Source organism: Stegostoma tigrinum, chromosome 5, assembly GCF_030684315.1.
Source record: "Stegostoma tigrinum isolate sSteTig4 chromosome 5, sSteTig4.hap1, whole genome shotgun sequence".
NCBI lineage: Eukaryota > Metazoa > Chordata > Chondrichthyes > Orectolobiformes > Stegostomatidae > Stegostoma > Stegostoma tigrinum.
Genome location: NC_081358.1, coordinates 82,035,274 through 82,059,999, shown reverse-complemented (window position 1 = coordinate 82,059,999; position 24,726 = coordinate 82,035,274). Strand labels below are relative to the sequence as shown.

General features: G+C 40.4%; 1 protein-coding gene across 21 annotated transcripts in view; it reads left to right on the top strand.

Annotated features, from left to right (window-relative positions):
* Nucleotides 1–24,726, top strand: part of dlgap1a (discs, large (Drosophila) homolog-associated protein 1a) — a 715,152-nt gene that overhangs the window by 674,325 nt on the left and 16,101 nt on the right. For all 21 annotated transcript variants that reach the window (XM_059646107.1, XM_059646106.1, XM_059646105.1 and 18 more), the window contains 2 exons: nt 1,226–1,311; nt 8,793–9,211. In XM_059646107.1, the coding sequence (XP_059502090.1) occupies nt 1,226–1,311; nt 8,793–9,211 (505 nt within the window). The remainder of the gene's footprint in view (nt 1–1,225; nt 1,312–8,792; nt 9,212–24,726) is intronic.

The following is a 24,726-nucleotide window of genomic DNA, read 5'->3' as shown; positions in this document are numbered from 1 at the left end:
GACCTGGAATTGCTATAATACATCACTTAGTCATCAACACATAAATCACTGGTCCTGCAGCTATACACAATAACTGTGTGAGAATGCATGCCACTTTTTTTATCAGCTCAGTTTATTTGTTTGAGCTGCAGATTTGCTCACATACATAACGTGAAGACAGACATGATTTTTCATGATCAGTGACCAAAGGGCTGCTTAAAAGTGCTGTGTGTGCTCCTTAATATAGTCAAGATTTTGTCATGTGTTCAGCCAAATACGGCTGGAACAATTGGAAATATTGCATCACCACAGTTAGCTTTTCTGCTGCCTGGATACTTCAGACTGATTTCAGGTCTCCATGTACACTATTCTGGATTCATTCCAAGGCAAGCTGCTATTGTATATGACTGAAGTCATAATCGTCACTTACACTGGAATATTTTCTTCGTGGTTTAAATTACTTACAACAAAGTCTTGTTTTACTGATTTGATAAATGTTGACCTTAAGTTTACTTGTTCGCTTCACCTAGACTTGTGTTTCTGATCAGCTGTATGCATGTTGCACACCTATGTAGTTTGATTGTTACACTATCTGCTAAAATGTAGCTTTACCAAAAATCTCAAGCATAAATAAAACATGTGATTTAATCCTTTTCTTCCTGAGAGACTGAAACGTAATTTTCATTGACATGGCTGGCTGTACTTTGCAGTATTTAACAAGCTAATGCTTTTTAGCTTTTGCAGAAACCAGGGTGACTTAATCACTTCAGAATGGTTCGTTTACAAATTCATGAAGGATGACAATACAGCTACCACAGTATTTAAAAGTACTAACTTGTAATGGCTGCATTTCAATGCATTGTTGTAAAGTGATGGTTTGAGTGACACATTCCTTTGCTTACTATGCTACAAGTATTGATTTACTAAGTAATGAACCGACACCTGTTTTGAATTGAATTGAATCACTTATTATCATGCGTATTCAATGTAAAAATACAGTGAAAAGTGTATACCTTTGCCAAATATACATGGTACCATGCACATTAACTTGGAATAAGATAAGCAAAAAAGACAACGTAAGAGAGTCCAACTTTCCTTTCTACTGCTACAGTCCTGCACATATCTAAAATATTAACAAAGCATGAACATAATTGAATTAAAATCATAGGCCAAATTATTATTTCTCTATTTTGTTGTATTTATTCTGTTTTATAAATTATTCTTTATTTTTCTCTTTCCTTTTTAGGTTGATGGGCCTGACCAGCCTGCTTTAGCAGATTTCAATGCAAACAAATTTCAGTCAGTAGGAATTCAGGTGGAGACAGAGAAATGGTAAGTTGAATCATTTCTTTCTTGTTTCATACTAAATTTAGCACATTCTGGAAAGCACGTTTCTTTATTGTAGTGCTAAGAAATAAATCCCGCAGATTTCTTGACGACTCTGCAGTGAACTAATTGATAGTATCCAATCACAAGATAAGTATGGACACAGAGTAATTTGGCCCATCACAGCTCATCCATTTACGTCACATTTTCTGTTTGTGAATTCTCCCAGAATTTTTGTTTCCACTGCTCTTTGTCTTGTGAAATGAGTCAGCCATTTTGTGTAAGTATCCTTTGACATGGGAAAATAGTATCATATGAAACTGAAAACAGTAAAGGAGTCTTTGGAACTGCAAAAACTTCTCAACACTCTAAACACATCACCGTATTATTTAATCATCTAATGGCCTGTACTAAATTGACTACAATGTACTTCACATTAGTGATTACTTGTTTCTTGAATTAAAAAGAAGCTGAAATGAAGTTTAATTGCATGATTGCTGTCTCTTCTTTTTCTTATTTCTTTTTTACGCCTCACCTTATTAATCTATTCTTAATGTTAATACGTATCTATCTCAGTTTCTGCAATAACAATTGATTTGAAAGAGGAGGTGGAAAATGTAGTTAAAGCCTGGAACTTCAAACTGTATTCTAGAAGAGTGAATTCTAGCTGCTCAAAATATTTTCACTGATAGAATGAAAGATGTGGCCTTCTGCTGCTTAGCTACATAATTGCTTATTAACAAAATTTGTTTACAATGTAACATTTCCAGATGAGCAAGGCTTTTTTAAGTTTCCACTTACTTGCATTATCCTTAAAACTGTTTGAGAATACTTTACTTGCCAAAACCTAAATAGAAACTGGACATCTTGCATAATTATCAGTAGTTCTGTTTCCACTGAAAAATCTTGTTCAACTACTTTACAAGGAATACTTATGAACATTTAAATTTGTAACGTACCTGTGAGCATGTAACTGATTATTGTTTCACCAGCTACATTTTTTAAAAGGAATTCAAGATCAGAATAGTTCTGTCTATCTTTATTACACTTAAAGTAGCAATTGTAGCAAGACTTCTGCTTGGTAAAGTGGACTGGGCACTACCTTTTGCAAAGGGAGACTGGTGATAAGCTTGCTTTCATTGGGGGGAAAAAAGAAATTTGAAAACAAAATTGGCGTGACTTGGAAAAGTATAGGAGATGAGGTAAATTTAAATCATTTAACTTGATGTCAAGTACAGTAGAGGACATAGTAGTAAAATAACAGCAGGAGCTAAGGTACTATCTCCTTTCATACATAAGGTTGTGGATTAGACTGCCACCTGTGTTGTTCTGTCATAATGATTAGCTGCTTTAATAGGTTTAAAGGGAGATTAGACTAAGTTGATTAGCCGTCTTCTAAGATCTTCAAATCTGTGTGACTCACCCACCACAGAGTGGGTGGATCTTCCAGGCCCACCTTTTAGAAGGGTGGGCAGGGGAACATAATTGGATGGTAAGTGCTATGGGCCAGATGCTGTAAAATGAGTAGCCTGTGAACCACATCGACCATTTGGATTGGTGGCCTTGCAGTAATACACATGTTGTGCATATGCTTCATGATGGCAGACACAAGGCTTAGCAACCAGTCTTCAGACACCAGCCTCTGTTATTCAAGAATGGTAGACAACATGGAAGAAGTTAACTCTTCCCTTTGTGATCACCCACATTCTTACCATTTCCTGTGGTTCTAATTGGAGAGTGAGCAGGGACGAGGAAATCCGAGTGAGTGGAATCTTCTAAGCCCACCTCTTGGTAGGCAGGCAAGGGAACATAATTGGACAAGATGTAAAGAATCAGATTCCTGGTTAAAGTTTAGGAAATAAGTTCTCACAACATTTCAGACAAGTTTGCTTTCCTGACCTTGGCGATCAGGAATATATCTCCCATTTATTAGCATTTCATGAAGGCTTATTAGCACCACAACCCTCTAGACTACATTCACAGCTGCAATCTTGTTATGGCGAACCAGTATACCCACAAACTCATATGTGTACATGCATTTACATACATACACACCCTGGCTGAGTAGACATCTTCCTCTCTGTTGAGTACAAACTTTGACATTAATTTGGCTCTTTCAGAACCAAGCACCTTTGTTGCAAAGTGCTTATAGTGTTCAGAGAGAAACCTCATTGGGCCAACCAGCTCATGAGAAGTCACAGTCATGTTTTGTAGTTCTTACACACTTACAGTATAAGAAGTGAAGCCTCAGTCAGTCGACAAGCCCAGGTGAGCCAGCTATCCTGGCTGACACTAAAATCTTCACCAAGGCAGACATGCAGGATCCAACTTTGGACAAAGGTGGGTTCAGTAGAAAAGAACAATAGGGGACAAAGCCTAAAGAACTTGATTTTTGGGTTACTGAAAGGGATTGGTGGGAGGAAACTAGGATAGAATCACAGTGATGGGAGCATAGGGGATCAGGAAGGGTGGGAACTGCACATTCAGATAGGGGAAAACAAAGGGGCAGTTACTTTGCTAAAAGAGGAGGACAAGCAGAGGAGTTGCATAAGTGGAGCTGTAAGGCTAAGTCTGGACATGAGGACCTGGATGAACAAGAAATTAGAAGTAAAAGCAGGAAGATCAAGAGAGATAGTGAAGGGACTGACTGTGACAGGGAGAGATTTGAGAAGAAAGGAGAAGGCCCTGTACAGTGATGGGGTGGGGGTGGGGGGAGAGATTGTAGCATTGATGGGAATGGTAGAGGGTGAAAAAGAATGGAATGCAAAGACATCACAGAGATTGAGCAGTACAAATGGGTCAGGCCCAAGATCAGTTTGTTTATATTCCAGTACAACAAATGCACCAAAACAGATTCAAAAGCGAAACCGAAAAATACTACTGCTTGCGCACTCAGTTCAGGGCTTTGCATCAAAGGGAAGCAGTCACTGCAGAATAAAGGTGAACAATCTCCAGCAACCCATATCACTATCCCAACCATGTCCCATGGTTCCTTTAACTCTGAGAAGAAGGGCAACTAAGCGTCACCAAGGGTAGTGATGATGTTGTGTGGATCAAGATGTTACTGTGCATGGAGGTATACAGAGCCTGTGTATCTCAAGTTATAACACAGTTATGGAGCCTGCATATTCTAAGGTCATGGAGCTGAATCGCAGGGAATAGTAAAGGCCACCAAGATTCAGACTTAGCTGTTTGCAACATGCTTGGAAGGCAATGCTATAAAGATCTTGCAAATGGCAGAATGAAGAGGTGGAAAATCATACACTTTGAAAAATGCACTGCACAATGTCAAGGTGGCTATTGTACAGCCTTTTACTCAGCACACAAATAGGCTGATGGGTCCAAAATGAAGCTGGACTGTCAAGATCTCAAATGGAAAACCAACACCTCATTCTGATACTTCTTCATAGATCAGTATTTCAATGCTAAATATTTGGCCAATGTAACCCAGTATTAACATTTCTGAGGTTAAGTGGGAAGATGAGAAGGAGAGGAAGACAGAATGGTCAGTCCCAACAAGACAAGGGGCATGAGGATCAGGGTTTGCAGTGGCAGACAAACACACAGCACCTAAAGAGGGGATCAGCGTCCTCCAAGCTTTTGAATAGTGTCTTGGAAGGGAGATCAGTAGTACCTAGAAAAATGCAAAGATTTGTTGGTGCTGTAAGCCACCACCCTTACCTAAGTTTTCATTAAGGCATTGTAGCTGGGAGTAGCAAATTAGACATCACTAGATGGCTATAACAATTCAATCTCTCTGACAGCACAGCATGATCCCTTTGCTGGCCAGCCTTGTACCTTATAGGTGTTGAGGGGGAAGGTCAAAAACCTAACATTACACATTTCCACTTCCCCTCCCTTTCTGGGCACCTTAACACTTACTGTGCATGTGCTTCTGCAGAGTGAAAAAGGCATTAAGAAACATTAGCTGATGAAAGCTAATTAAGGATTATATGTTGTTTGTGCCTCATATACTTGTGAGATATCCTACAACCATCCTTTGTGGCTGTGTCTTTGTCCCATGCAATCCTTTGGTGAAAAGCTATTAGATGCATGCTTTCTCCTGATTGTGGAGAAAGGTCTGGTGATACATAACTCCTCTCATGTTTGAGTTTGATTCCTGCCAGATGGATGAGGCAATTCCACTTTAGTGCAAAAAATTGTAGATGTAGGCTTTTTCCTTCAAATCCACCTGCCTGAGGACATTATCCTCTAGAGCAGGTGAGACTTGAACCCAGGTCTCCTAGCTCAGAGGTAGGTATGCTACCACTGCACTATAACAGCCCTTAATGTTCATAGCTTTAATGAAGTAACAGATATTGACCTCATATGAGACATCAGCTACAAGCGTCTAATGCTTAGTCTTCTGTGTTACAGTCCTATGCAGTCAAAATTTCACAATGGTATCTCAAACATACAGGAAAATGAAACATTGTGTAAAGACTGACATATAGCCTGTACCTTGAGCACAGCAGATTGATCCTTAATTATTAATTTTTTTGACTTTTTTGAAGGTCTCTCCCCTCACCTTAAATATGTGCCTCCTCGTTTGGAATCCCCCGTCCTAGGGAAAAGACAACCACCATCAACTCTATCTGTACTCCTCTTTATATTGTAAACTTCTGTAAGGTCACCTCTCAATCTCCTACACTCCAGTCAAAGAAATCCCAGCCTATCGACCCTCAGTGCGACGGGTTGATCTCAGGGTTGGTGAGACAGTGTTGGCTGGGCCATATATTATGTGACTACCTGCTGAAAACACCCAGAGCATGCATATAATGTCGAGTCTTTACTGTCAGTATATATATGACTCTTCATACCACATGCTGCAAATTCTCGCTGAGACGTCCAAGCAGCTATTGTGTCAAAGCTCAAAGTCCAGTCAATCCCAACAAAAGAATTCTTGGTAGCAAATGGCTTGTTGGTATTTAAAGTGCTTTGTAAACATATGTTGGAAGACCCATCGAACTCTTTGAGATGCTGTTCCCCATCAAAATAACATACAAATAGAAAGGAGAATGCTTACGACTCTTTGGGTTTGCCATTTAACATTCACCTCATCGCTGTTTTTTTGGGACCTTGCCAAATACCATTTGCCACATTTGCCTGCGTAAACTGAATTAATTCAGTATCATTGGATCATTTCTGAGAAGCATGGTAAGTTGCTATAAGAATGTAAGATTTTCATGTTCTTTATTATGTGTGAATGAAAATATCCATTTCAATAACATATTTATTATGAGTGAGGGAATACATATTGGTTACAAATGAATTGTGACAATGATTGTCCCAACTGAGACAGGTACTGTAGTAACTCATTACACATTGCTATTTATATGTTTATAACCTATAATGTTTTATTAAATATCTGATGTAATGTAACAGAGGATATTAATTGTGATCCAAGTAATTGAAATTCATAGCAGATATAATCTCAAAGGTAAATAAGGGAATTTCTGATGTATGTATCATGTTCCTTTCCCTTTCTAAGGTGTGCTCACCTTGTACTATCCTTGACTTACTCTCTGCTCCTAACACCACCCTATAACACCTACACCTCCCAAACTATATTTTTGTTTATTTAATCAACCGACATTGAGGTAGGCTGATAACATCATAGATTTTATCTGTGCGAAAAGCAAATGCATCAGGATGTATATTTTGTTTACTGGGCAATGAACAGCTTTCATACTATAGGCCAGAATAGCCCTGAAATTATACATGTTGAAGCATTAGATGGTGAAATGATATCCATTCAGTCATCCTTATTCTTATTTTTGATCACTATGTTTTTAAGCACAACTTAATTGATTCCTCTTCTGGTATTCGTGGCCGCAGTAGTAACTCTCTGAAATCACTCTGTTGTGATTTTAGTCACAAAACTTTATAAATATTAAGCGGTGATAATCTTAATTTCAGGATGTATCACTACCTTCAAAGCAACCAACTTTTATTGATTCTAATGACTGTTTTACCATAACACTTGTGTCAATGTGTGTGTTTTTCATTTTACATGCTTGCTTTGCTTGTGAACAGCATATGCTGGTACATTTTGAGAATGTTTGTTTGAATTTAAAAGTTTACCAGTCCACTATATCTTAAATTCCAGTTGTCTTTCTTCATTAAATTGTATCTCATCCACAAGGCTGCACTAATTTAATTGTTTTAAAATAAAGCTTTGTTAAATTTACATATGATTTATCAGCTATACAGATAGCATGGAACATTCCAACTCAGCATTCATTGACAATTCTAATGTTTTGATCCTTCAATGGGTTAAACCATTTTAAAGAGTTTGTGTTTACTGTCTATACCAGACACATCTGTTGCTAATGCTGTAAATGAAACTGTCATGTAACACTAGTTGAATGTTACAATCCAGTTTTGTTAAGAGTCCAGATATCAGTTTGCCCATGCTGTGGTATCTCTGGGTAAAAATGAGGTCTTCCCTAAGTGGAATATTTTAAGAAAAGACAAATCATTCAAATTAATATTTATTTCACTTCTAAATAAACTTCATTGAACAGGCTGGGCATCTATATTAAGATGCCCAACACAGAGAGGACAGCTCCTCAATGGATAATTATGACACCAATATATTAATGCTGCAGAAACACAGAGATGTCAAAGCAACCCCTTTAATCTTTGTGGAGAACCAATAACCCAGCTCCAGCAGTAGTGATTTCTCAGAGCTTGTCAAGCAGCACCTCACTTGTTATCAACCTTCTGAAACTATTGTGCCCCCTGCCCCAACCATAGTCAGCTGCAGCCTAGATTCAGATGAGCAATATCTAAAACCTACTGACCTCTCGCTTCGGCTGAACAACTTAAGGTGCTTCTCCTCCTGCTATCGAACGCCCAATATGAGAGTTCCTGCAAGACAACAAGCATCCAAAACCTTTGCCACTCCTCGTTATTGTCTTCTGCTGAAAAACCACTGAGCAGTACACCAATCAGAATGTGTAGCTTCCCCATTATGCCCGGTGCCACAGTTTCACAACATTGAAATTTTCCACCTTTCTTTAGGAAGCATACCCTGATCATGTGAAAGCAACAGTATTTCACTCTATTCTGAACAGACTATGTAAGATTGGTGCAGATAAAGGCAGCTTCTAACTCCCACTCTTAGAGATGGTAGGAAAGGGTAGCTAACCTAACTTTAATCAAACCCGAGATAATATTGGTACACCAGAAGGGATCGTGAGACCTTACACACAGAATCTGCATGCCATCACTGGGTGACTAGTTTGGTTTGTTACCCCTCAATAGCATGAGGCCCTTGGGGCCAATAGCTCCTAGCATGGTGGCAGCTGAGAATTTGGAAATTTAAGATGTTCCTAAGTTGTGTAGCTCAAACTTGGCAGTGCACTGACCTACTAATCCACCTTATAACCTGTTTAGTACTATCAGCGACAGTACTTTATGTACACAAAGATCAGCCCTGTATCGAATTGTTCTGTTACAGCTTTATTTCTATTCTATTGAAGCTTTCGAAGATTTACACGGTCAAACAGTGTGACAGCAGCAGTGCAGGCGGATCTGGATGATCAGGAAAACACAGAAGGATCATCAGGACCTGAAGAAGTGGCTTCAGGTCCATTGATAAGGCAATTTTCCAAGGATGCAAGTACATCCACAGGTAGCTTTCTTGGAGTGGAGGGAAACCATGTGCAAGCCTATGCACAGGAACATGAATTTGACTCAAATTTTGATCCTTCATTTCTGCCTCCTCCTGAACCCTGGATTGACTCTGCATCAGAGGCAAACGTAGAAACGAGCCAGAGGGCGGTGTGTCAAAGGGATGGCCGATGGTTTATGAAGCTGCTTCAAGCTGAGAAGGAACGAATGGATGCCTGGTGTAAACAAATGGAAAAAGAGGAACAAGATAATGATCTTCCTGAGGAAAGTAAGTGCGGGTCTGCATTTGGAACAAAAACATATCCCGGTCTGTTTGTAAAATGTATCTGATCAGATCTCTTGCTTATCTATGTAGATGAATATTCTCAGTTATTGTTGTTTATTGAGATAATTCTGCAGACAACTAACGTTGTCAGATGCCGAAGGCCGTTTCCCAGTGTCAGATTGGATGTAGGGACAAGTGCTCCATTCTGCTTGGAAATGCTCCTCGCAGAGTCATACTGTGCAGAAAAGGCCATTCTGTCCATCAAAGCTGCACAAATGATAACCTACCCATTACCACTGGCCATTCAGTGGAGCAGGCACCCCTCCAAGGTGACTGCTTGGCAGAGGTAGTCTTAAATTAGAGATAACTTGGTGTCGAGCTGGATGAACACAGCAGGCCAAGCAGCATCAAAGGAGCAGAAAAGCTGACGTTTCGGGTCTGGACCCTTCTTCAGAAAGGGTCTTCAAAGGCCTTCTTCATTTCTGAAGAAGGGTCCAGACCCGAAACGTCAGCTTTCTTGCTCCTCTGATGCGGCTTGGCCTGCTGTGTTCATCCAGCTGTACACCTCTTTATCTCAGTTACTCCAGCATCGGCAGTTCTTACTATCCTGTAATCTTAAATTAACAGTTTTTAAAAGGTCTTCAGAAAATACCTGTAACTTGAGGCACTCTCTCCATCTGCTGTTGTGCACCTCTGGGACTGCTGATGATTAATTTTTGCACAGCCTTTTATTAGTGCTTCAGCCTCCTAAGCCTAGCTGCTGTCCTCAGTTGTGTCATAAGTATGCTGTTTAGCCATGTCCTGAGGTTATAACAAGAGTTTAGGACCTGGAAATGCTCCCACTACCAGGTTTCTGAAACCAGAATGAACATTCGAAAGAGTTGAAAAATTAGCTGTTTCTTTCTCCTAAGAGCCATTCCTTACCAACATCACCAAGTATCCACATTTGCATATTCAAATAAGGTCTGCTTCATGTTTGATACATCATCAAATGCCTTTTGGGCATCCAAATATATGACAAATACTGGTTTCTCTTTATTTATCTTGATTATCTATCCGCTCCAAAGATTTTTTAATCAACTTGTCAGGCAAAATTTCCATTTCAAGAAGCCATATTGTCTTTGCCTAATGATATTATATATTTTTAATTGTTCCATATTGCATCCTTTGTAAATAGCCTCTGTTATCTTGCCAATGATAGATGTTAAGCTAACTGGCCTACCGTTGATCAGAGATAATGGGAACTGCAGATGCTGGAGAATCCAAGATAACAAAATGTGAAGCTGGATGAACACAGCAGGCCAAGCAGCATCTCAGGAGCACAAAAGCTGACGTTTTGGGCCTAGACCCTTCATCAGCTCTCTGATGAAGGGTCTAGGCCCAAAACGTCAGCTTTTGTGCTCCTGAGATGCTGCTCGGCCTGCTGTGTTCATCCAGCTTCACACTTTGTTATCTTGGCCTACTGTTGACATATTTTTGTCCCCCTTGCTTTTAGAATAAGTGTGTTAAATTGGCAGATTCCCAATTCTCTGGGACTTCTCCAGAATCTAAGGATGCTTGGAAGATGACTAATATAGCAGCCACGATCACTCTAGCTACTTCCTTCAGAATCCTCGGATGCCACCATGGGACTTAGTGGCCTTTGCCCATTACTTTCCTTCGTATCTTTTTTCTTGGGGTAGTTACCGTATTTATTTCCTTCCCCCTCCCCCACCTTTAGCCACTTAATAATTTTGTATCCATGGAATGCTATCAATATCCTATATCCTGAAGACTGATGCAAAGCATTTATTCAACTCTTCTGCCATCGAGTCATAGTGCCAATCAGCGCAGAGGACCTTTGACCCGTCAAGCCTGCACCGACAAACTACCATTACAGACTCACTAATTCCAATTTCCTGCACTTGTCGCACACCCTTGAATGGGACAAGTGCTCATCCACATGCTCTTTAAAGATGGGAAGGTTTCCGGGTCCTGCTACCTGCTCATGCAGAGCATTCCAGATGCCCACCGACCTCTGAGTGACAAGGTTCTTTCGTCAAATCCCCTCTGAATCTCCTGCCCCATACCATATACTCCCTAGTGATTGTCCCCTCAACCAAGGGAACCAGCTACTCCCTAACCCTCGATAACAAGTTGCGGAGCTGGATGAGCACAGCAGGCCAAGCACTATCTTAGGAGCAGGAAAGCTGACTTTTCAGGTGAAGGGTCTAAGCCTGAAACATCAGCATTCCTGCTCCTAAGTTGCTGTTTGGCCTGCTGTGTTCGTCCAGCTCCACACCTGGTTATCTCGGATTTTCCAGCATCTGCAGTTCCCATTATACTCCCTAACCCTATCCATGCCACTCATAATCTTGTACACCTTAATCAAGCCACCCCTCAATCACCTCGGCTCTAAAGATCACAATCCAAGCCTATCTAGTCTCTTCTTATAGTTCAATTGCTCCATCTCAGGCAACATCCTGGTGAACCTCCTCTGTACCCCCTCAAGTGCCATGACATCCTTCTTGTCAAGGGATGACCAGGACTGCCATTTTCTTGTTTCCATTATTATTTCTCCAGCCACATTCTTTAAGAGGCCTATGATCACTTTGGCCTGTCTCTTCCTTTTTAGATATTTAAGTAATCTCTAAGTCTTTGATTATGTATTAACCTGCTAATTTATCCTCACGGTTTAATTTCTCCCCTTTTTTTGTGGTAAGCTTTTGTTGGCATTTAAAATTTTTCCAGTCCTCTGGTTTACCACTAATTTTTACCACAATATAACAGTGAGGGTAGCCGTGACCAAAACATTGTGGAATTTAGCCATTGGTTTTAGAGGGCAACATCGGAGTCAGAAAAAACCATGTTGAAATAACTGCACAGAGGTCAGTATCCTGTCACCAAGTCACCATTTATTTACATGCACCCAGTACATGAGCTCTGATCAACCAGCTCAGAGCCAGTCCCTAGAATGAAGAGACACTTTGAATGGCCTGTTTACATCTAACAGCCAGAGCTCCCTTATTGGCCCTGGTTAACAAGCCCAACCACAATTTCTTGTAGACAATGGATCCATCTGGCCCTGTTCCAATCACTACATGTATAAAACTTAGATAAGGGTAATACAAAGGAATACAGGAGGAGTTAGCAAGAATGGACTAGAAAAGGAGTTTAGCAGAGAAATGTAGAAATAAGTGCAGGAGTAGATCATTTGGCCCTTCAACCTGTACCATCAGTCAGTATGACCATGGCTCATCCTGCAATTTCAGTGCCCTCCTTCCACTATCTCCACATACCCCTTAATCCCTTTAGCTGCAAGGGCCATTTACAGACTGTCCTAAATATATCTAACAAGCTGGCCAGCAGCCTTCTATGGTAGAGAATTCCAAAAGTTCACAACTCTCTGAGTGAAGAAATTCTTCCTCATTTTAGTCCTGAATAGCATACCTCTTCTTCTTAGACTATGAGCCCTAATTCTGGACTTCCCCAACAATGGCACCATTCTTCCCACATCTAGCTTGGCCAGTCCCATCAGGATTTTATATTTTTCTGTGACATTGCTTCTCATTCTTCTAAATTCTGGTGAGTACCATCCCATTCGATCCAGTATTTCCTCAAATGTCAGTCATGCCATCCTGGGAATCAGCCTGGTGAGCTTTCACTGGACTCCCCCAACAGCAAATTGTCCTCAGACTAGGAGGCCAAGACTACACGCAATACTCAAGGTGTGGCTTGACCAAGGCCCTGTGTAACTGCAGAAAATCAACTCTATTCCTATACTCAAATCCTGTCACTATGAAGACCAGCATGCCATTAGCTTTCCTCACCTCCTGTTGCAGTTGCATGCCAACCTTCGGTGACTGTTCCGTCATGACACCCAGGTTTCTTGATCCTCACCCTTTCCTCAACTACCACCATTCGTGTCATAATCTAAGATGGTTAAGAAACAATGGCAGAAATTTAAGAAAATAGTACATGCCTCACAAGAAAGATGTCATATTGAAAGAAAAAAGCATTCGACATAGATCAATGGTAGGCCATCGCATTGGGAAATTTTTAAAAACCAGCAAAAAGAACACTGACAAAAGACAAGGCAGAGAATAAACTTGCAAGTAATACCAAAATGCCCAGTTTCTTTAAATATATAAGATGGAAGAGAGAGGCCCAAGTTATTGTAGACTCCTTAGAGAATGAGATTTGTAGAAATAACAACAGAGGCAGAAAGTGCTGTTGAAACTTAACAGATATAGCAACAATTGAGAGAGAGAGAGAGAGAGAGAGAGAGAGACATGGAGTGGACACGTCGAGTTCAGTGGCCCTTTGATTGAAAGAGATAATAGGAACTGCAGATGCTGGAGAATCCGAGATAACAAGGTGTGGAGCTGGATGAACACAGCAGGCCAAGTAGCATCTTAGGAGCAGGAAAGCTGACGTTTCGGGCGCAGACCCTTCATCAGAAATGATGTTGTGCTGCTGAACATGAAGAAGGATTCGAGTAGAAATCTTATCAAAGAGAGGAGCAGAACTTCTTCAAAGTGCAACTATTGGCTCTTCTCATTAGCCCCCATTTAGCAGTTACTTCTCCCCCAGATTGTGATCAGAATTCCCTTTCTCTGCTTCCCATATTATTCTCTCTCTGGGCACCATCTCCATCGACTTGACTCACCAACCCCTGTTATCAGCATAAACAGCAATATTTCCCAACAAACACCACTGTTTTTCTCTCCACAGGTGCTGCCAGACATGCTGAGTTACTCCAGCACTTTGTCTTACTTGCTAGCAATCTGGGCGTTTAAAGATTTTGAGGGTGAGGAGGAAGGTAGTGGTAAAGTAGAGCTGGGTGTATTTAGCATGCACTTGGAAGTTGGTGCTGTGTTTTCAGATTATGTCACAGTGGGGCAGTGTAAGAAATAAACATCGGAAATAAAAGTAAGCAGAATGAAGAAGAAATAGAGCAGGCTGTATTAACTTATAACACATTGAATCTCTTTCTAAATCCAGAAGCTTCAGCAGTTCTTTAAATGACATTTAATTGTTTTAAACAACTTCACCAGTGATTTCCAGTTCAGTTCCCATAACTTCAGCAGGAGATGAGTGGGACCCTAGAGAAATGGCAATTTTCCTGCTAGGTCAGGCAACTTCTAAAGGAATTCAACTTCTTCAATGAAAGCTCTTTCACTGAAGAAGGACCGTTTCAACCTCAACTCCATCCTGATGCAATCAGCTGCAAGGATACTGTCAAACTGGGAGAAAGATCCCAATTAATTATTCCATTAGTATGGTAATGTGTAAGCGCAGAGCTGTCAACCTTCACTAGCAGCCAAAACATACCCGACTGAGACGTCTGTCAGAACTGACACACAACCAGCTGGTGGGCCAGTAATCCCAAGTATTAAATCTGCCACTTTCTCATTGGCCAATAATTGAGTTGTCAAACAATTGTGCTTTTGTAGATAGAGCATTAATGACCAACTGTTAATTCTCTATCCCTTAACTGACTGTTTTCCAAATCTACTCACCTTGTTTATTTATTATACCTTGTTGCCCCACCACAATTCTGTTGTAAACTGTAAGCTAAGAAAGCATTTGCATGCACCCTGTACAGTCTCGCCCCCACCATAGTTTGCAATTGGCCATGATTTTGTTCCACAGATTTAATTAAACATAACAGGGGAGCTTCAGAACTTGAAGCTACACTGTTTCATCGATCATAGAATCCCTACAGTGGAAACAGGCCCTTCGGCCCAACAAGTCCACAGCAAACCTCAGAGCATCCCACCCAGACCTGTGCCCCAGTAACCCACCTAATCTACACGAACACTATGGGCAATTTAGCATGGCCAGCCCACCTAACCTGCACATCTTTGGGCTGTGGGAAGAAACTGGAGCAGCCAGAGGAAACTCACACAGACACAGTGAGAATGTGCAAACTCCACACAGACAGTCGCCCCAGGGTGGAATTGAACCCACGCCGCTAGCACTGTGAGGCTGTAGTAATAACTACTGAGACACCATGCCACGTTTATACAACTAACTTGAAATAAAAGTAAATGTCATAGCTTAGAGGCCCAAAAAAGAGTCCACAGTGTGGAACACACTTACCGTCAGGGTTGTGCTAGCTACCAGATTGGAATGTTGATCACATGCAGGGTGGGACACCTGCCATGGTGAAGGGGTGAGGTCTGGGGCAAATAATCCTGAAGAAGTGAAACATATTGGGGACAACCCTTTCTGCCTCCACCCTGACAACACCTGTGGAAGGACAGCCCAGGGTGGACCTCCCCTCTCTTCTGCTAATGCCCCTATCCCAACAGTGCTGTTATTTGACCCTTTGACAGGCATGGGGTGCTTCATGTAGGGAGGGTGGCTCATGTTCCCGTGCAAGGTAAAGATACCACTGACCAAGGGACTGAGAATTAGGAAAGGGTCTTCCTGTCAGACAACAAGATCTCTAGCAAACCATACCTAATGACAACCCTATTACTCCCATCCTGCATAATATGGTCAGTGATGCCCTGTTTGGATTCCACCAGGATCTTTCAACTCCTGAACTCATTACAACCTTGATTCAAACATGGACAAAAGAGCTGAATTCCCGAGGTGAGGTCGCATTTGAATGTGGCATCAAGGAGCCCAGAAAAATAGGAGACAACAGGAATCAGGAGAGAAACTTGGTCATACCTGGTACATAGGATGATAGTTGCGGTTGCTGCAGTTCAGTCATCTCAGCTGAAGGACATGTCTGCAGGAGTTCCTAAGGGTAGTGTCCTAGGCCCAACCATCTTCAGCTGCTTCATCAATGATCTTCCTCCATCGTAAGGTCAAAAGTGAGGGATGTCTGCTAATGGTTAAATAATATTCAACACCATTCTCAACTCTTCAAGTAATACATGTCCAAATGTAATAAGACCTGGACAATAACCAGGCTTTGGCTGATAAGTGTCAAGTAATCTTTGTGCCACACGAATGCCAGCCAATGACCATTGCCAACAAGAGACAATTTGACTACCACCCCTTTACATTCAATGGTGCTGCCATCACTGAATTTCCCATTATCAATGTCTTGGGGTTTACCATTGACTGGAAATTGGCTCACATATAAATACAGTGACTACAAAAGTAGTTCAGAGGCAAGGAAGATTGCAGCAAGTAACTCACCTCCAGACTCCCCAGAGCTTGTCCAACATTTACAAGGCACAAGTCAGGAGTGTGACGGAGTACTCCCCACTTGCCTGAACAAGTGTTCAATAGAATATAATGTGTGGTATATGAGATTATACACTTAGCACTAAGAATAGAGGAGCTGAATGTTATTTAACTGGAGAAAAAATGCATAAAGCCACAGAACAGAGGGATTTGGGAATCCTAGTCCATGAATCACCAGAAACCTAGTGGACAAATTCAGTGGGAAATAGGGAACGCAAAAGGAATGTTGGCATTCAGTTCAAAGGGAATGAAGTATAAAAGTGGAGAGGATTTGCTAAATCTGTACAAGGCACTGTAAGACCACAGCTGAATTTTTTTTATTTGTTCGTATGTGTGAGTGTCGCTGGCTTGGCCAGCAGTTAAAATCCAAATAGTTAAACTCATTTTCACAGCGCAATGTAGGCCTGACCATGTAAGGACAAAAGGTTTTCTTCCCTAAAGAACCTTAGTGAAACAGATAAGTTTTTCAACAGTTGACAGTGGCTACATGGTTGCCAGTAGATGAGCTTTTTATTTCACTTTTTGTTTTTTAATTGAGTTCAAATTTTGCCATCTGCCACAATGGGATTCCAAGCCATATCCCCTCTGATCATTAGCTGGGGTTCTGAGTTACTAGTCGAGTTACATTACCTGTACGTTCCACAGCCTTTCATGTGAACAATTTTGGGCCTCTGATCTAAGGAAAGATATACTAGCACTGGAAGCAGTTTGGAGAAGGCTCACTAGGCTGATAGCAGGCATGGAGAGATTAATGTATGACAAGGTATTGAGGAGATGGGCCTGTGCTCATTGGCATATAGAAAAATGAGAGGTGACCTTATTTCAAGATTCTTAGCGGACATGACAGGGTAGATGCGGAAAAGTTATTTCCCCTTGGAGGTGAATCTACCACCAAAGAGCATAATAAGGGGTTAAGACAGAGTTGAGAAGGAATTTCTTTTCTCAGAAAGTAGTGATTTGTGGAATTCTTTACCACAGAAGTCTGTTGGTGCTAAGTCATTAAGTATATTCAAGACTAAGATAGACAGATTTTTAATCAATAAAGGAATAAATGGTTATGGGTAAAGGCAGAGAGTTAAGGATTATCAGATAAGCCGTGATCTCATTGAATAGTGGAGCAGACGTGATGAGTTGAAGCGACTACTTCTGGTCCTACATCTAATGGTCTTATAGTCCTAAACTGAAGTCCCTCAATCTATGTTGATAATGCCACACAACAGGATTGAGAGCATTCTCAACATGAACGACATTACAAAGGAAAGATTTGCTGAGGTTTTCATAAAAACTGAAAGGTGCAGCAATAAATAAGCAATGGGAATTGTTAGGAGTTAGTCAAAATGTTTAATTAAATACATTCCATTAAAAACAAAACCTAAAGTAAGTTCAACTTGTGCTTTGCTAAGGAAATTAAAGATAATATTAGATTTTTTAAAAAAGTTTTATAATATGGTAAGGCATAATATTAAATTTGAGTAATAAAACCAGCAAGTTGCTACCAAAATTAGTGTTGAGAGGTAAAATGTAGAGTATTTAAGTAAGCCAGTCAAGAAAATGTAAAAACAGATTTTAAGAGCTTTCCCAAGTACATTTTAACAAAAGCTAAAGTAAACATCGATCCCTTAGAATCAGAGACTGAAGAAGCTGTCATGGGGAATGAGGAAATAGTGGAGACATTGAACAAACATTTTGTGTCTACTTCACTGGAGAAGTCACAACTTATTTACAAGAAATAACGAGTCATCAAGTGGCTTATGAGTGTGGAACATTAGGTAATTAATGTCAGCAGAGAAACTCAATGGGATAAAATCTAACCAATCCTCACAACATTCGAAAGGAAGTAGCAGCCATAGTGGATGTGATGGTTACAATTTTCTGATTGATTCTAGAATGGTCACAGCAGATTGGAGGTTATACAATGTAACACTCCAGAAAAGAAAAAAAAGATAAATCAATGAACCACAAGCCAGTTAACTGGAAATCAGTATTCGGGAAAACTTCAGACTCTTATTAAGGCAGTCTTAACAATGAACTTAGTAAATTATATTATGATCAGAAAAGAAACAACATGGTTTTACAAAAAGAAAATCATCCTTCGCAAGTGTATTCATTTTGTTTTTAATGTTGCAACTCAGTATAGATAAAGGGAAAAAGTAGATATGGTATGCTTGTTTTTAAGAAGGTATTTAATTAAGTGCCACACAAAAACTTAAGCATAATTTCAGTCACAAGTTTAGTTGGCAGTCTTATGCAGATGGTCTCCAGTTTATGAATGTCTGACTCACTAATGAGTAAGATTACTGTTAAAGATCCAGAATGCAAATATTTGCTTGTACTTATGAATGGCTATTTTATATTACATTCTATTGTGTGCCGAATTGCATACAATTGACTTAAAAACATGCTCAGGAACAGAACCCATTTATAATTTGGAGACTGCCTGTATTATTATGATCAGTGGCTTGGTTATCAGACAGGAAGCAAAAAGTATAGATATATGTTGTAATTTTGAAAGTTTTGTCTTGTAGAGTGCCACAAGAATAGGCACTGGAGCCTCAGCTATTATAATATCTGTTAATGACTGGGATAAAAATACCAAGAGTCATGTACCCAAGCTGGCTGGTGATATAAAACTTGCCGAAAATGTAAGCTATGAGAAGGACATAAATAGGCTACAAAGATTTATAGTCAAGTTAGGGCAGATAAAACTTAATGTGTGGAAATGTGGAGTTATTCACTTTGTGGTAAAAATAAAAAAGCAGATTTTTTTTTAATATTGATATTCAAAAGGACATGGATATCGTCGTAAAGAATGCAGAGAGCTCATACAATGACCAGATAGGAAGTCATGTAACATGGTTGTCTTTATTACAGAGAAATGTACAGTTCTAAAATATAGATGAAGTTCTCCTCCCCAGTAAACTGAAATGATGCATCAGTAATTCACTTTGTGGATTTAACAGATTAGACTGTCAAGCTCATTGAACATTCTCGCTCTATGTTAAATATGTCCTACTACTTTAAAAAGTACTTTTTAATGAGGTCTTGCTGCAGTTCTTTTGGCTTCAGTCCATCCACAGCCACAGTACTGTGCATAGTTTGGATTTCCAAACTTAAGGAAATATTTTCATACCCTGGAATTAGTTCAGTGAAGTTTTGTTAAAGTAATCCTGAGGTTGAGGCATATGAGATGCTGAAACAATTGAACTTGTCTTACTTGCAATTTAATAGAAAGAGAAATGATCTCATTGAAGCATATAAGATCCTCAGAATAGAACTTAAGGGAATGTTTAGGGAGTCTAGAACACGTGGGTGTTCAGAATAAAAGACTAATTATTTAAGACTGAGACAAGCAAAATTTCTTTGAAGTTTCAAATCCTTGAAATTCTCTGTCCTAAAATGTTCCGGATGCTCCATTGTTGAATATATCTAAGGCTGAGATTTACAGAAATTTGATCTCTGAGAAAATCAACTTAATCAACTTGGGACTTAAACCCAAAGATTAGCCATTATCAAATTAAATGGTGGAGCAGGCTCAAAGAACCATGTGGTGTAATATTCCTATTTCATATGTTCTTCCTGCCCAGTTGCAAGACTTTGATGGTATCATTTGCTTTTCCCAATATGTTCATTCGTTCCTGCCACATATTCCTCCCACAAGGTATGATTCCTACAGAACTCTTACACACCTTCCACCCCAACTCTACTCTACTCACTGCCTGACATGCTTTATAATTAACAAAAGAGGTTGGAAGCATTTTTTTTGTTTTGAGGGGAAGCACTGTTTTAGCATATGATGAGCTATGCTCATAGGGCTCCACAGCTTAGATATCAAAAGTTCTGGAAAGGACAGTGCAACCAGATTTTGTTATGACAGGATAGGTGTGGAAAACTTTAAAGTCAGTAGAAGGTGCTTCAGATTTCACATTATTATAGATATTGGATGTGAGTTTGCTCGCTGGGCTGGAAGGTTAGTTTTCAGACGTTTCGTCACCATTCTAGGTAACATCATCAATGAGCCTCCGACGAAGCGCTGGTAAATAGAAAGCAGGACATAACACCAGCGCTTCGTCGGAGGCTCACTGATGATGTTACCTAGAATGGTGACGAAACGTCTGAAAACTAACCTTCCAGCTCAGCGAGCAAACTCACATCCAGAACCTCAACCTGAGCTACAAATCTTCTCAAAACTCGCTATTATAGATATATTTTAAAAAAGCCATAGCTCACTTTCATTTTCTTTGTAATAATGGTGAACCATAAATATATACATTGTATAAAATAATGTTATATTCAGATGCAATGTTTACACAATGTTAAGAATATCAGTGGTTGTAGTGAAACTGTCAAATTTTACATGTTTTGTTGTCTTTTCTGAAACATTGAAACATTTTCTTCACAATACTATGTTATTGCTTTCACAGCCCATTTTTTTCTTCAATAGCCTTGTTATATGAATTTGAATTTCATAACCAAACTATGAACCACTAACACTTTAAAGACAAAATCTTGCATTTTCTCTATTTTTTTTCAACATTTATTTAGATCTTTTGGGAAAATATTGACTATATGGAAAAATAATGATAGAATGTTTGTTATTTGTACAAGAAAGATTATAGGAAGCTGAGGTGGGTGGTCAGACCTGGGAGAATTACAAATTGATTTGTAGTTATAATGTCTCCCTCCCCATTTTTCTTCTTTCAAGGATTTGGCTGGCTTCCAAATTTGAATTGATTTAAAAAGTAATAACGGTAAATTTTGGAAGTCTGAAATAAAAGCATGGAGTATTTGAAATACGGAAGGAATCAGTCAGTATCAGAAAAGAATAAAACAGGTGTGATAATGCGTGCACCAGTAAATTGTGAGATATTCAGACAGTCATGAAGTTGTCCATGGCTTAAAGTAGCACTTCCTTTAACAAACAGTGATCAGTTTGTTCTTCATGTGAGTCCATTGCCCAGTATACATTGAGCAACCTTCTAATGATGGAACACGTCCCTCTGCTGCAATAACATAGATTGTTTATTTTACAAGTTGGGTGACTCAGTGTACCTTGGGAGGAGTTCCTAACATTTGTTGTCACCCTGACAAAACAATTATTTTCTGACTGTCGTTTTTGATTGGACAAGGTCAGAAATCATGCAACGCCAAGTTACAGTCCAACAGGTTTATTTGAAAAGACAAGCTTTTGGAGCATAGCCCCTTTGTCAGATGAAGTGAGAAAGAAGCACACAAGAACACAGAATGTATAACTAAAAGATCAAAGGTTCACGCAACTGATGAGGATGTATTAAATAAACCTGAGATGCTGTTAAATCTTTAATCGGTTAGAAAGTTTTAATTGATTAATTTGTATATGTAAGTCCCTGAATTTCTTTCAAATCTCCCCTTGACTTTGACTTTTATATGGCTGATCTGATTGTCTCCATTCCATATGCCCCCTAAAGGGAGAACTAAAGGTTTTATCAGTGTAAAGAAAAGGTGACATTTCAGGACAGACAATGCATGTTAGGTGTGAGGCCTTGTTTAGAAGCTGTTTGTGTTTTGGCTTGGAGACAGATTGGTTTTATTTCTAAAGCAGGAAATAATAAAACTCCACATTGGCTGACTGTTTGTAAATTATTTGCTTTTTGAACAAAATGGAATGTATCTGCAAATAGTTGTGTGTGTGTGTGTGTGTGTGTGTGTGTGTGTGTGTGTGTGTGTGTGTGTGTGTGTGTGTGTGTTTGTGTAAGAGTGTGTTTGAGAGTGTATAGTGAGGTGAAATCACCTGTAGTGCAACATGAACCCAAGATCCAGGTTGAGGCCATCCTCATGGGTACCAAACTTGGCTATGAGTCTCTGCTTGGCAACTCTGGGTTGTTGTGTATACTGTCATCCAGAGATCCAAGGCCAAATGTTCTTGACCGCTGAAGTGTTCTCCCACTGAGAGGAAATGTCCCTGCCTGGTGATTGTTGCTTGTTGACCATTCATCTGTTGTTGTAGCATCTGCATGTTTTCACGAATATTGGAGAAGTGACATTTCTTGAATTAAGTGCAACAGGCAATAATATAAATTTTATCCAAATTCTATTTTTTTTTGTGGCTTAAATGAAGCATAAAGAATATAGCAACAAATTTTCATTGTATCATGTTAGATAGGAGCAGTATAATTCAAATATTGTGCTGTTGTATGAATTCAAATCTGAGGCTGGGAAAATGCAAAAATAGTCATCTCAGTTCTGTGATCTTCCATCAACCTCCAAATTCAACACATCACTCGCCGCCATTTACGCCACCTGCAGCCCAACCCCACTGCCAAGGACATTTTTCCGTCCCCACTCTTATCTGCCTTCTAGAGGGACCACTTTCTTCGTGACTCCCTCATCCACTCCACACTCCCCACCACTCCCAACATTTTTTCCTGCAACCGCAGGAGGCACTACCTCTGCTCCTACACCTCACCCCTCACCTCCATCCCAGGCCCCAAGAAAATCTTCCACATTAAACAGATGTTCACCTGCACACCCGCTAATGTACTCTGTTGTATCCACTGCTACCGATGTGGCCTCCTCTACATTGGGGAAAGCAAGCAGAGGCTTGGAGGCTGCTTTGTGGAACACCTACGCTTGGTTCGTGACAAACGCAACACCTCCCAGTCGCGAACCACTTCAACACCCCCTCCCATTCCTTTGATGACATGTCCGTTTTGGTTGATGGGGTAATACATGAGGACAAGGGGAATCATGTTTTTGTTGTTATTGCGGTGAGAGGTTGCGAAGGCTGAGGTGCAGGAAACATGAGAGATGCAGTCAAGGGCGTTTTGCCTTCACAATGGCCTTCAATTTCCCCTCCAATGTTGTCCACTACCTGCTCCACTATCCACCTTCTATCATCGCCTCCCCCCTCTCTATTTATTTCAGAGAATCCTTCCCCTCCCGCATTTTTGACGAAGGGTCCAGACTTGAAACATTAGCATTCCTGCTCCTCTGATGCTGCCTGGCCTGCTGTATTCATCCCATTCTACACCTTGTTATCATTGAGGTGTCACTATCAGCGCAGCTGCCAGTGTAGTAGGCAGTATTGCTAGTGCTTCCTGCAAGGTGTCTGTGCTGCCCTGTGGGATGCGGGAATCATAGAATCCATAAAACCCCCACAGCGTGTAAGCAGGTCATTTGATCCATTGAGTCCAAATTGACCCTTCAAAGAGCATCCCACCCCAATCCACTCCCCTACCCTATCATGTACTCCTGCATTTCCCATGGATCCACGTAGCCTGCACGGCCCTGGATACTGTGGGCAATTTAGCATGGCCAAACCATCCAACCTGCACATTTCTGGACCACAGGCAATCTCTTGACCACAGCCACCACAGTCATGTGATCGTTAAAGGCAGGACACAGAAGAGAGAAATTTGTGACCAAGGGACCAGAGTTGTGGCATGTTAAGATGAAATGCAGATTGAGGTATAGAACATAGAACATAGAACATTACAGCACAGTACAGGCCCTTTGGCCCTCGATGTTGTGCCGACCTATCATACCGATCTGAAGCCCATCTAACCTGCACTATTCCATGTACGTCCATATGCCTATCCAATGACAACTTAAATGTACCTCAAGTTGGAGAATCTACTACCGTTGCAGGCAAAGCGTTCCATTCCCTTACTACTCTCTGAGTAAAGAAACTACCTCTGACATCTGTCCTATTTCTTTCACTCCTCAATTTAAAGCTATGCCCCCTCATGCTCGCCATCACCATTCTCGGAAAAAGGCTTTCCCTATCCACCCTAACTAACCCTCTGATTATTTTATATGTCTCAATTAAGTCACCTCTCAACCTTCTTCTCTCTAACAAAAATAGCCTCAAAGGGTAATGGGGAACTAGAACAACAAAGGACAGTACTTCCTTTCTGATTGCTGGGGACATAGAACTTTCAGCGTCTCCACAGAAACAGCCTCACTCTTCAACCACAAGGGTCATGTGTGTGTGTGTGTGTGTGTGTGTGTGTGTGTGTGTGTGTGTGTGTGTGTGTTTGTGTGTGTGTACAGGTGTGTTTTGTTAATGACTGACGGAGGTCCAAGGCTGGGGTCACCAGACTACCCTCAGATTTTTATGTCAGGAATTGTCACCGCCTTGTTTCCGCTCACTGGCTGGGACAATGGGAAACTGCTTGCCATTGAGATGACATCATCGTAATGGCAATGTTAGCAAACAGTAATATGTGCAAAGATTTATGAGAATCTTGTCTTGCCATTTAACACTTGGTTGGAGAATTGGACAATTTATTGTTGACAAGGAGAATCTCTTCACTGCCAATCTCATATAATCCTCCCAACTTTCTCACGAATTC